At 35.7% G+C, this 13,537-nt stretch overlaps 1 protein-coding gene across 2 annotated transcripts in view; it reads right to left on the bottom strand.

Annotated features, from left to right (window-relative positions):
• The window catches only part of FSTL5 (follistatin like 5), a 289,424-nt gene that overhangs the window by 259,168 nt on the left and 16,719 nt on the right, over positions 1-13,537 (bottom strand). For both annotated transcript variants that reach the window (XM_051789812.1, XM_051789811.1), the window contains exon 2: positions 8,670-8,808. In XM_051789812.1, the coding sequence (XP_051645772.1) occupies positions 8,670-8,792 (123 nt within the window). In that variant the 5' untranslated portion in view covers positions 8,793-8,808. The remainder of the gene's footprint in view (positions 1-8,669; positions 8,809-13,537) is intronic.

Raw genomic sequence — 13,537 nt, 5'->3', positions numbered from 1 at the left:
ATATAAGGCAAGGTTCATGAGCTGAGATAAGGATGGGGAGACATCACTCACCAAATACCATCATGGGCAAAACAGACTCAGCTTGGGGATATTAATAAAATTTACAAATAACAAAATCAGAGCAGGATAATGAGAAGTGCAGAGGTCAATGGAACTAAGACGATCCCAGGGGAGGCAGAAAACTGAAATGGTTTACTGGACTCACAAGGGTTTGCATATTCGTGTTATTAAAATTGGGGGGGGTCACAAGGATGATATAAGGGAAAAACCCAGGTTAACACATCTTGGGGTCTTAGAAATTACCTCATGGGAAAAACCCATTTTATCTTGGGGATTTTACAGGGGGGTAACAGGTAACTCAAAGGGAGAGATAAGGTACAATGGTTCTTCTGCATAGGTCTGATGAGATCGGGATGTGGCTCTCTGGCTCGGGCAGGGCATGTGATAACATCATGTAAGAAGTCTCTTTACATCCTGCTGAAGAAGGCAGGAAGAGTCCACAGAGATGAGGTTGGCAAAGAGGCGTTTTCCCAGCTTCTGTAGCCCATGGCTTTCTGCAGAGACTACTCAAATATCTCTCTGCAGATATCATATCTTGGAATCCAATAGAGAAGTACATTAAATATTAAAAACGTGTTCTCCCCACCCTTCTCTCCTTCTCAAGCTCTACCTCCTTCCCCCCTCAAGAGGCACAGGGAGATGGGGAATGGTGGTTACTGTCAGTTCATCACAGATTGTTCCTGCTGCAGCTCAGGGAGCAGCATGGGGTCCCTCCCATGGGAGACAGTCCTCCAAGAACTTCTCCAACATGAGTCCGTCCCACAGGCAACAGCTCTCCACAAACTGCTGCAATGTGGGTCATTTTTCATCAGGTGCAGTCCATCAAGCACAGCCTGCTCCAGTGAGGGTCCCCCATGGGATCACAAGTCCTACCAGGAAATCTGCTCCAGCATGGGCTCCTCTGTCCACAGGTCTGCAGATTCCTGCCAGCACCCTACTCCAGCACAGGTTTCCCATGGGTTCACAGCCCTCTTTTGGGCACCCACCTTCTCCAGTGGGATGCAGGTGGATCTCTGCATCCCAGTGGTCCTCCATGGGCTGCAGTGGCACAGGGGCTACGTGGCTTCACCCTGCTCTTCACCACAGACGGCAGAGGATCTCAGCTCCAGTGCCTGGAACACCTCCTCCCCTTCCTTTTCAACTGACCTTGGTGTCTGCAGAGTTGTTCCTCTCACATGTTCTCACTCTGCTTTTTTCTGTCTGCAATTACATCTGCACAGTAACTATTAATTTCTTAAATATGTTATTCTTAAATACTGTCATTCCTGATTGGGTTGGCCTTGGCCAGCAGTGGGGTCCATCCTGGAGCCAGCTGGCATTGGCTCTGCTGGACTTGGGGGAAGCTTCTGGCAGCTTCTCACAGAAGCCATCTCTGTAGCCTCCCCAGCCAAAACCTGGCCACAAACCCAAATGTTTAAAGTAAATCATTATTTTCATTTTAAAAGTGAATTTAAATATCTAATTAGAATCAGAAAGATGAAAAATAAACCATAAGCTAAGTGGATTTATTTATTAAAAAAAAAAAAGAATCTAGGGTACAGCCTAGTTTGTCTGCACACCAATAAAACTGTTATACATCATGTTTATTATTTAATAATATTTTATATTGATTTTTGCATATTATTTTTATATTATAAACATTGTCTATGCTACAGGATATAACTTTCATTTTAATAAACCAAGATAATAAAGGTTAGTGAAGATAATAAAGTCTACATCTTCTAGGTAATGCAAATAGGTATTTAATCCATAGGGAAAATGGCTGAGAAAAAGAAACGATAGAAAAGAATGGAAAAATAAAGCAATTGACTGAGAGGGAAAAAAAAAGATGGAATTATATACAGAGAAGTCTTAAGGACCTGAAGAATAAAAGACAGCAAGGAAGGTATGGAAAAGAGCTGTATCTCATAAACACAAACTTCAAGTGCCTGGCCTCTTTCATAACCTTAGAAACCCAAACAGCACAAATTTGAACAGAAGCAAATCATCCCATGTAATATATCAAACAAATCTCATCGGGCTTTGCTTTGTTACTACTGTGATTGCAATTTGTGGTGACGATTTGCCATCACAATAGAATATGAAAAACTTAATGCTAATCAAGAAACTGAAATAATAGCTGACGTAGATTGTATTTGCATTGATTCCCAAACACCAGAAAAGTAAAAAACCATTGTCTTATCTATTCAGAGGCTAACTGGAAATCATTTGCCTAGAAAGCAATGCAAGAAGGCCAAGCTGAGTACTGAAGAAGATAATCACACTACCTCATATACCACTACTTTGTATTTTATTCTTTGTTGCCACCCTGCCATATGAGATTAAAAAAAGCAATGTTAATCAAACGGTAGATAATACATGTGATCTCATAATTCCTTAAAATATTTGAGTGAGATTCATCTCTTCCACAGTGATGATGTTCAGCAATGGGAATAGATCCAGCAAGAGGTTCAGTGTGATAGTTAAGACGCACCTTTGTTCCCTCACTAGCCCCATTGATCTGACTAAAACTTTACAGACAGGTGTTGCTAATGAGTATTAGTAGGCAGCTTGAAAGGAGGACTTCATAGTTACCTTAATTCCAGATTTTGACACTCCATCTCCTAATGACTGACTAGCTGGAAGAAGGACTATAGAAGAAATTTTACAGGGAGATTATAGAAGCAGCTTTTCTAAGACTTTTTAGAAATTGCTCTGAGCGTGCAGAGAGAGAGAGCAAAAATAACATGTTTAATTGATATTAGCTTATTAATGTACAATGATTGTAATGAGACTTAAAAAAAAAAATTACCGATGCCTTTTGAATGCTATTGCCCACAGGAAAAAGTAAATTAGAATGCAGTCTCTCCCTCTAGGAGAGGATATTAAATGATCAAATTTTATGACTTCTCAAATCCTGCAAGCAAACAGATTTTCCAGATAGACACTGTAAACTATAAAAACTCAGGTTGTTTGGAGACCAGACCACACAAGGAAAGCTCAGGCTATTTTTGAATCCTGAAGTACTACTTTCTGTCCATTTCTTTCTTGGCCATGAAACCCTAAATGAGAATAAAATCATTGAACACAGCCTGTCTACATTTTACAGGAGTTTCACTGTGCTGTTAGTTAGGAGAATATTTTATAACTTTTGGGAAAAAAACTAAAAGCAAAACATGTTTTCTGTGCTTATACATTCAAATTTATCTTCAATAAACTGGGAGAAATATTTATGTTTTTCCCTTGCTTTGTTTCACTCAGACAAAGTCCTTATTGCTTAAACACCTCTAAATTGTACCTAATTCTAATGTAACCTAAACCCCTCTTAACTGACTAATCCCGAGGCGTAAATTAATGAGAATTGGGGTTGAACTGCTGAATTAAGCAGCGAACAGCAACAGTAAGAAGGGAAGGAGAAAGGAAAAAGAGAGAGAGGCAGGTTTTTCACAGGAAGTTAGAAGAAATATTTTAGTCTGAAGAAATACCACAGACAAGAATGATGGCTGCACATCTGACTCAGTTCCTATTAGCCCTTTGGTCACACAAGACAAAATCAGGAAAAGACTGGAAACAGCTTGAACCAACATGGCAAAAACAGTTGTCCATGAAAGCTGGTAAAATCAAAGCACATCCCCTTTGCAGCACCCTCTGTACACTGCATGCTCAGATGGACAATAAAACCTCTTCCCAGATGGAGGGTCCTGTACAGGCCAGGGCACAGACCCAGGCTAAGGCTGAGGGCTGAGCCCAGTCCAAAGTCTGAATTCCCTCGATTCTCCCCCTGTTCTCAGGTTCCCCTGGTCCTACCCTTACCCATGCTGCCAAGGCAGAATTTGCTCTCAGTGAGGTACTACAGCCCTGACTATTATGAGTGTAATGGTCCTAACTCCATAAATTCAGAATTGGGCCAAAGTCCAGGGGGTAATAACTAATTTAGCGCCTTTACTGACTGTCTCTTGAGAGACTAAAACTTAACAGCTCCCCACCCATGACAGGATCATTAGCAACCAGCCACTACTGCCAGTATTATTCCCTGCTAAACCATGTGAATCACCTCACTTGCCAAGGAGGGTTGTGTGTGTGCGTTAGATACGCAGAGTTGGCATGCTCTGGAGTATACATATGGATGTACAGGCTATATTCCATATATCTTAGACTCTGACAGAGAATCAGCAGCCAACAGTTGGCTTTCCGCTGGCTGCCGCCTGCCTGTTTATACCTGGAAATCTCAGAGCATTCACTTTTTCACTGAAAACATTGGTGTCAGAGGCATGCAAATGACAAGAAGAAAATTCATTAGAATGCTAGAAATACTTCCTAATGATATCAGGTGGGAACCTAGGTATTAACAAATTGCTTACGATACTTCAGCAGCAATGCAAGAAGACTCCCAAATGGAAAGTACCTTACAAACTTTTCCAGTGTTTTGACAAATGAAGAATGAATGGTTACCTGGCTTAACAAGAAATTCGCATGCTGTTCAGACACAGCCTAATACTTTCCAGCATAACCATGTAAGCGTAAGCCATGGCAGTTACAAAGGAAAGGGGAGTGAAAATAAAACTTTCAGGAGTGCTTTGTAATATTCTTTCTCACTTCTGGTTCAAGACAACTCATCTCTTCCTGGTTTTGAATATTTCATATATAAGCAATGCAGTCAAACATCTGATCTCCATTGCCATTATAATGACCATGATAATGAACATTCTTATAATTATAGTTTGGGTCATAATTATAATTTAGGCATGAACTGCTTCAAGTTCTCAGACCTATATTTTGTCAACTATTGCAGATTTCTCTTAGAAAATAACAGAAAAATAAACCTAATATTTGCAAGTCAGCAGCTCCTCTTAGGTACCAGGTATTAAAAATTCCACTGTAATGCTAGAGCAGTTCCAACTAATGTATAATAAAATTAGAAAACCTTTTCATTAATGCAGCATATGATAAATTAAAAAGTCTGAGGAAGAATAGTCTGTGATTCCTACAGATCAAGTTAATCACAAAAAAAAATACATTTCTACACATTAAGAAATGGCTGCATAATTAAAGGATATGAAGAGCAAAGTTGGGAAATCAGCAATATCCACAGAACTAGATCCAATTTTTGGTTAGTGTCAAAACATGTATATTTCACGTAGCACCAGACTGCTCTGACATTAGCCAGGGAAACAGTGCAGTCCATAATCAGAAATTAGGACACTTAAAGCATATTCTATTGTAATTTTCTGCACAGTTTTAACCAGAAAAAAAAAAAAGTAATGTTGAAGACTGAAAAATAGTGCTTTCAACTACCAATAAAAATGCTGGTGTCTTAAAGGCAGCACAGTTATCTTCTAAGAGAAAAACTGGATGCAGGCTATCACACACTGCAACACTGAATATTTCTATCAATAATACCAATTTTTCTAGTTATTTCCACCACTGAAGAAGAATATGAGTTCTGTACAACTGTGCTATAACAAATAATTCAGCTATATATTCTACTGTATTTAAAACAGCATGAGATATCATCATGTAATTGTTCAGGTATCTGTCCTCATGTTTAATTTATTGTAAATAACTTAAAAAGCACCACAAAAATCTATTGAAACCAGGAACACACATGATGCCATCTGTAGAGGAGGATAATGATATATCTCAATATTCTGTTACAGGAAAAATGTATGTTCATAGTCCCTTTCTGAATGCATCATAGGTACACACAGAAATCCAAATAGTCATAAAGACACTTCCTTAACTGGAAGGTTTTCTAATCTCTAAATTGGATATTCAGTTAATTTTTCAGAGCTCCCTAAAAAGCCAGGTGTCTTACCTGGCAAAATGTGCTGAGACTTTATAGTGATCTATCTGCATGGTTTGTTTTTCTCTACAAATCAGGATGCTGATTTCAATCACATCCCAACACAAACTTACCAAACAACCACTTGGGTCTGAAAATTAATTAAAAGCTGTAGGCTAAATAGTTTTGTATGAGAACAGCGGATTGCAGATGTGGAGGAACGATATATAAAGCAGTTAATAAAACCTGATATGTACAAATTCACAGAATATTCTGAGTTGGAAGGGACCCATAAAGATCATCAAGTCCAACTTTTAAGTGCATGGCACATCTACAGAGTTCAAACCCACAACCTTGTGTTATTAGCACCATGCTCTAACCAACTGAGCTAAATTGTCTATACTAGTCCTCTGAAACACATTGAACTTGTCAGTCACCTCAAGTTATGAAAGATGGATTCTTTTTGCAGGTAAATGATAAATATCATTCAATAGAGAAGGCTTAATTAGCTATTGAAGATGTAGAAGGTTTTTGGAAGTTGAGGGGAGAAGCTAAGGGACGGAACGAAGATAGGTAATATCAATGATTTCCTAAGTACAATTATTTCAAGAGGTTTTGAACAACCTGGAAACCAAATTTGTGCTAAAAATTTGATATTTGAAATCAAAACTGATATTAAAAAATGAAAAACTCTCCAATTTAATTCATCATATATTTAATATCAACCAATTAAAGCAGTGGATTAAGGAATATTGTATCTTGTTCACTATGATGATATTTATATTTTCTAAAAAAATTTTGTAAATCTCTTTTAAAAGATTTTGTGAAGACTTTTTTTTAATCTTTTGTCAAAGATCTAAAAATCTCTTTTAATCTTTTGAGGTTTCATCAGTAAAATCCTTAACTATTAGGTTGACTACATAAATTGATAAAAAATCTAATTATATTTTATTATATGTGATTATTAACTGTGTATTATAATGAAGCACTGAATCAAAGAATGTTTGAGGTTGTAAAGAACCTCTGGAGGTCACCTTTCCAACCTCCCTGCTCAAGCATGGTCACCTACAACAGGTTGCCTCAGACCATGTCCAGACAGTTTTTAACTATCTGCAGGGATGAAGACTTGACGAGCTCACTGGGCAATCTGTTCCAATGCTCAGTTACTCTCACAGTAAAGTAACGTTTTCTTGTACAGAAAGATTTTCCCTATTTATAAAGTTTTTTCTTTATGAACGCTTTTCTTATGCATTCAGATTATCATATATAGAGACTAAATACCTTCTTGTAATTTCCATGCATGAGAAGCTGAATTTGCTCATAATCCCTTTTAAAACAACAAAAGCTTTGTGATATGAATGCCTATTCTCACCATGAACACAATTATAATTTTAAGATAATACCGAAGTACCAACAGGATTGTTTTTCCCTGCAGGCTGACATTTGGTGTTGCTCTGGTTGGACTATCATCCAAGTCAGATAAATTCCCCTTTATTAGAGCAAGAGTGATTACTCTTTTTTTTTTTTTAATCTTCACATATATAAACTTGCATACATATTGCTTGATCAAAGAAAATATGTCTCTGCTGATATTCATTATCATCTGTTTGTAGTAAGAATTCTACTTGCATAATTTAATCTAAGCACTTGATTTATTAAGTGCTTGATTGAAGCAGAAAGTCTTCTTTACCATATTATTTACATGTTTTCAATATGCATATCTGTGCCAAAGTTAATTTTAAAAATTCACTTTAGAAAAGTTTTGCATTCCTAGCTTTTTTATACTAACACATATCCCTAATACCAAAATCTTAACTATACACTAAACCATTTTTTTCATTTAGATATATTACCTAGAAAAAACCCCACCATATATTCTTTGTTTTTCAAAATAAACTTTATATCAAGTTTTCAATATTCTTTTTCTTTATGTTGTTTACATACTTGTGTACATAACTGTATAATAAAATCTAAATTTTAATATTTTATCTTCCATCTGTTAGAAAATTTTTATATTTAATCTACATAGTATACAATAGTCAGTGAATAGGAAAATATTTTACATGTTTGAGAACTTGGTTATCAGTTTCTCTCCCTTATACACTGAGATAGAATCACACAATACTGGGTCTTTTTTTCAAACTGAGGACTAACAATAATTATTTTTCATGTTTTATAAAAAGTACTGAGAAATAAAACTAGCTAGATCTTGAAACATTAACCAAAACTAACATTTAGGGTTTCTGGCTATAACTCAGATTTTTTTTAGTTGAAGTACACATATTCAGAAGTGTGAAGTTTTTTTAGGGTCTTTGTTGGCCTGACAGTAGACCTTGAGGCTCCTCAGATGTTGCTCCCATGACTTAATTCTTCTGTACCAAGAAGAATTAGGTTGATCAGCTCTGTGCTAGTTCTAGGCAGCCCATGGAAATATTACAGCCCTTTTGCTTCCACGCTTCTTTAATGGGCAGTTCCCTTGTTTGCTGCTTGGTCTGAAATTCAGTGAGGACTGGGACAAGTCATTACCTTAAGCAGATGCTGACAGTTGCTTTGAGACATCCTCTCCTGAATCTCTCTCTCTGAGTTGATGTTGACATAAATAATCTCTAGTTTGTGAAACTAAAACAGATCTTAGCTCACTCTCTTTGAAAGTTTTCTGGGCTTTCAAGTCAAAACACCTTGTTTTCTCATTTACTTGTTAAATCAAGTATATATTTTTGCAGGTGTTGTTATTGTAAAAGTTAATTTCTGAAAATTACTCCAAAAAACATAAACAAGATAAGGCTGGAGTGTAATCTATCCCTTGACCATGGAAGAAAAGCAAGAAATGTTAGAGAATAATCCATACCTTGTGGCGTAATCTTACTAGGGGCTGATAGAGCCTAAAGTCGTATCCTTCCTTGACTGGCCATGCTTCCGCTCCCAGCAAAATGCATCCAAGAAGTAAAACAGTGGACCACCACATAAACATCTTTACAGGTCTGTTTCTGTCAAAATAAAATGTAAGAGTTCAGTGATGTCATATTACTTTGGCATGAGCCATGTAATAAAAGCTTACAATACTGATATTCCATTTGTGGACTTGAATAAATATTGTAGATATAAGACAATCCATCTGGCACAACAGTAAAGAGAAAAAATAGTAGTAGCATTTGGGATGACAATATCAATTTAGTTGTGCTGAACGGAGTGTTTTCTTATCATATGAGAAAGTCACTGAGGAAATAACCAGGAAAAGCCACAGAAAAAAACAGAATATACTAGAAAAGCAGTGGCGAAAAATGCAAAACATTTTCTCAGATGAAGGAAAAAAATTATCATCAATCAGCTTTTTCTTTTAAATACAGTCTTTCACAATGGCCTGTTCATATTCTTAAAGGCCTATAACAATCATACACATTTATAGATACATATGTCATGAGAGTTTCTTTATGTGGTTCCTAATGGACCCATAAATGTGCATTTCGTAAGCTGTTTCAGAATCTATGAGAAATATGCAATCTATATCATTGATATTCAGCATTTGTGTTGAAACTATCATGTTAAATAGACAACACAGCAAACTGATTCTCATCACTTCAAGACACTCCCAAGTCAGTCTGTTTAGTCTATATTGTTTAATCCTGCAATACGGGACAGAGATGAACAACTTTCATGCAGGCTGACTTACACATGAATGGTTTGGGTTTTTTCCCCTTTCTGCCTTGCTTTTAGTTCACTTACCCCGCCAACATAGAAGTCTCTAATAAACAAAGATATACAAGAATAAGTACAAAACATCCTAAGTGTGCCCTAGGAGCACAGAGTGTGTACAGAATGTTAAAGTCTTAACTGACATTTTTCTTTTCTATGGAAAATCAGCTGAGCATAAAATGTGAACAAATTCTGGATCACTTATTATCCTGTATCATTTACAGTCATGCTCCTGGCAATACTGTTACACAAACTGTGGATTTGATTCCTATCATTCTTCATATAGCAGTAGTTCTCACAGTAGGTCTCTGTATCTGAAGACAGAGACTGCATAGAATTAGTTCCTGTGGAGATATTAAAGGTAGCAAATGGACTCTAGTCTTACTCTATTTGCAGCCTCAGTAACATGATCCTACATAAGTTTGCTACACTTCTCTGGGGACTATTACTCCAAACTTGGTAAAACCTCTTAAAGGTTGCTGTCTGTTTCATTCTCATTCCAGTCGATTTTTTACCAGCCTGCCTTGCTTTTTCGCTTGTAACTCAAACCGAAGCTTGACATTTGTACACCATACTACTTTGACATCACTTACCTCTTGTTCCACCAAACCCCATCTCATTCTGGGTCTCCCCAGTAATCAAACTTAACATTTCTTCTCATTTATTATTGCTTATTCCAACAGTTTCCACTTCAATTACTTTTTTTTGGTGCTCCAGTTTTTCTAATAAACATAGTAGAAGTTTCTCTCCTAAGAGAGCTAACAGAATATATTAAGCAAAGAATAATTTGAAACACAGAAAACAAGCTCTATTACAGAGAGTTATTTTACATAAATAACTTGAGGCTTGTTCTTTTGCACCTGTTCAGTAATTGGATATTATAGTGAAGATAGGAAATGACAAAGCGAATGTGTTTTCTTGGGTTCCCCTCATACTTCCACCTAAACAGAACTGCTAATCAGATGTTCCAGTGGACCTTTACTATGGAATTATTACAACAATAAGTTTACTGACTTGAAACACAAAAAGGCTCATTACAGAATTCTGAGGTTTCAAGTACATTGTGGTATGGCATTTTCCTTCATCGTTTCTGTGTTGGTTCTTGGTATGGTTGTTATTGGAACAATAAGTCCATTAAAGGGAAAAAAAAATAAAAAAAAAAATAAGAAAAATCATAATCTTGACTTTTTTATCTCAAAGAAAACATCCCTTTATCTGTGTTTGTTAAAAAAAAACTTTGAAAATACTTTATTTCTGACTTTCAAGGTCAGAATTAGATTAGTTTAGCACTTGTGCATGCTAAAACTAGCTATGCACAGTTGAAGCTTTGTCCCCTTTACGCACTTGTGGAATATCTCTCCATACAATGAAAATTTGGTTGGAGAACAGTCATTTCACAGAAGATGGTAAGGGCAGCCACATTCCACCACCCTCCCATCTATACTGTACATTTTTAGCCTCATGTGGTATAAAAGAATAGGATCCTTATAGTCTTGAAAATTGTTTGACCTTGAAAGACTTAGTCTTTGCATTTGCACAGAAAAAGAGAAAATTATTACATGCTCAGTTTTTGATTTTATTGCTGTTACTTGGATGAACACTTCAACATAAATTTAAAAAGTCAGCTTTTTGGACAGATGCCACTTAAAATCCCCAAAGTATACAGAGTGTCTTCAGTTATTATTTGCCTTTTTAGAAATAAAAAATCCACTTTTTTTTTCCAGGTATCATAAATTGAATTTATTGTACATCTTTTAAAACTACTACCAAAACGACAGTTCTTAAAACAGTACTGCATCTTCATTTTAAGAAAAATTATTATTATCTGTTCTTAAAGGTTTACATGGTTAAAGAGTTGAACTAAAGAGCAGGAAGAAAAGCTTTACTGCAACTCCAGATTTTGTTGCTGCACATAGGTGAACAGAAAGAAATAAGTTATCAAGTCTCTATATATATACTCATGTTACCTAAAATTACTTCCTTCTTTTTTCTTCTTGGAGGTACAGCACAAATGATAACTAAAGAATTTCTGTACTTTCTTTTTAATGTTATATTATCAATGGATCAGAAATTGTGTTTTTGAAGGATGCTTATACTATGCATTTTAGGGTAAAATGACATATTTCTGAGCTCAATTTTGCAATATGATCTAGACCTTGTTTACTCATTAATTGTAATCTGGCAGAATTTAATGTTTCGGTGTTTAGATAACATTCTTCTGTATTTATAACTCCATTAATTATATATTTGTAAAGTAGTTGCTTTTATCTTTTTATTATATGACTATTTTTATCTTCACTTTTTTTTTAGTTTGTTTCAAGTCATGGAGGACACACTGAGTTTTAAGTTGTCAAACTTTCCACATCATTAAACTTGAATATATAAATGACTACAGTTACTTAGTATGCTTTTATTAAGTGCACAGGATATATTAAGTAGTGTATTTTTCACTAGAATTGGAGATAAGTGGGCTTAAGGAGTTTCAGGGTCAAACAAATGATTAATGTAATTAAATGTTAGAATCAAAACTATGTTTCACAGGAAAACGCTGAAAATAAAAGATTTTAAGCAATATTAATACATATTTTAATAAATATTTTGAAATATAGGGCACTTGAGTATAAGCAACTTAGTTTTTTGTATTTTTTTGCTATCACTGCTTCGAAAAGTGGAAGAAAGAGTTCTACTTCAATGTCTCAGACAGTATATATGTTACTGAGAACTTTGGAAGGGGTGGGGGCTTAATCAAAGATGAATAAGGCATTACTCTCACTTTCCCTCTCTCAGGGAACGGCACAGACTGAAATTTAGGATCTGAATTAAGCAAATGCACAACCAGAAAAGACCATGGAGAGACCAGCTTTCAAAGAAATGTTCCAAGAAATAAGTGTTATTCAATTATGTTTGACAATTTCAGTGAAATGCTATTGAACAGATAGTTTTCTTTGTGAGTTTGTCACGTTGCTGAGGCATCACCCTGAAAGCAGTGTAATGAGTTTGGTTTTACTATGACAGTTGTGAAATCAGACTGTCAGGCAGTCTGACCTTTACCATTTTTTCCAGTGATGCGTTTGTTCATGCAACATACTTAACAAAATATAAGCTCTACCTATTACAATACATCTCCTACATACCTGTAAGGATTTCAGGACAAGACAATAACTTACGTGCTGATTAATATAATTATGAATAGTCTGCTGTTTTCTATTCAATTCTGAAATTATTTAAGTTATTTCTAAGGCCTCACAGAAGTAAGAGGTAATTCCACCCCATATTTTCACCACTCTAGTGTTTAAAATGTTTATTTTACTTTTTCCCAACTTCACCAGGCTCTGTCATTAAACATCTATAAATTAAAGTGTTGTTTCCATAAATGTTGCTTCTTTGCACTAAGTGCTTATTTGCACTAAGCACTGATGTGATACTGTAAATAATGGCAAATATTGTTTAAGAACTACTTAATATTGAATTGGTGGCCAATGGTAGTTGCTTAAAAGAAGTAAAGAGGCAGGGATAACACAGTATATTCCCTCGAGTCCATTTACTGCCTGAGCTAGAAACTGCAGCTAACCAATTTGCCTGATATGCACTGATGGGGACTTAGCTCCTTAAGTCTGTCTTCTTCATTTTTTAATGTATATTTTTATTTTCATAACATCATGTGGGTGTGAAGAGTGTTACTTCTTTATATTTATATAACCATGTTTAGAAATCTGATGAATTTATTTGGTTTATACTTTCTTTAAACAGATATCAACCTGTACCTCTGCATTTTCCTGTTTTCCTGTTTCTTTCTCTGCATGTTCCTCATTTATAATACAGCCTATAGGTTAAAATGTAGAGAGAAATAAAAAAATATTCCAGTACATCTTTTATGCTATATATGATTTGTCTGCCAACAAACACTGAACTGACTTTCCTAAACAACTACTAGCAATAACTCCATATCTTCTGTAAACATCAAATTTACAGCTACTCAGTGCACGTAAATAATTAGGGTGTGTGGGGTTTTTTCCCCCTCAC

Source organism: Manacus candei, unplaced genomic scaffold (genome assembly GCF_025592945.1).
Source record: "Manacus candei isolate 608988 ecotype Guabito, Panama unplaced genomic scaffold, ASM2559294v1 h1tg000028l, whole genome shotgun sequence".
Classification (NCBI taxonomy): domain Eukaryota; kingdom Metazoa; phylum Chordata; class Aves; order Passeriformes; family Pipridae; genus Manacus; species Manacus candei.
The sequence above is the reverse complement of the archived record's forward strand: the minus strand, read 5'-3'. Positions and strand labels throughout refer to the sequence as shown.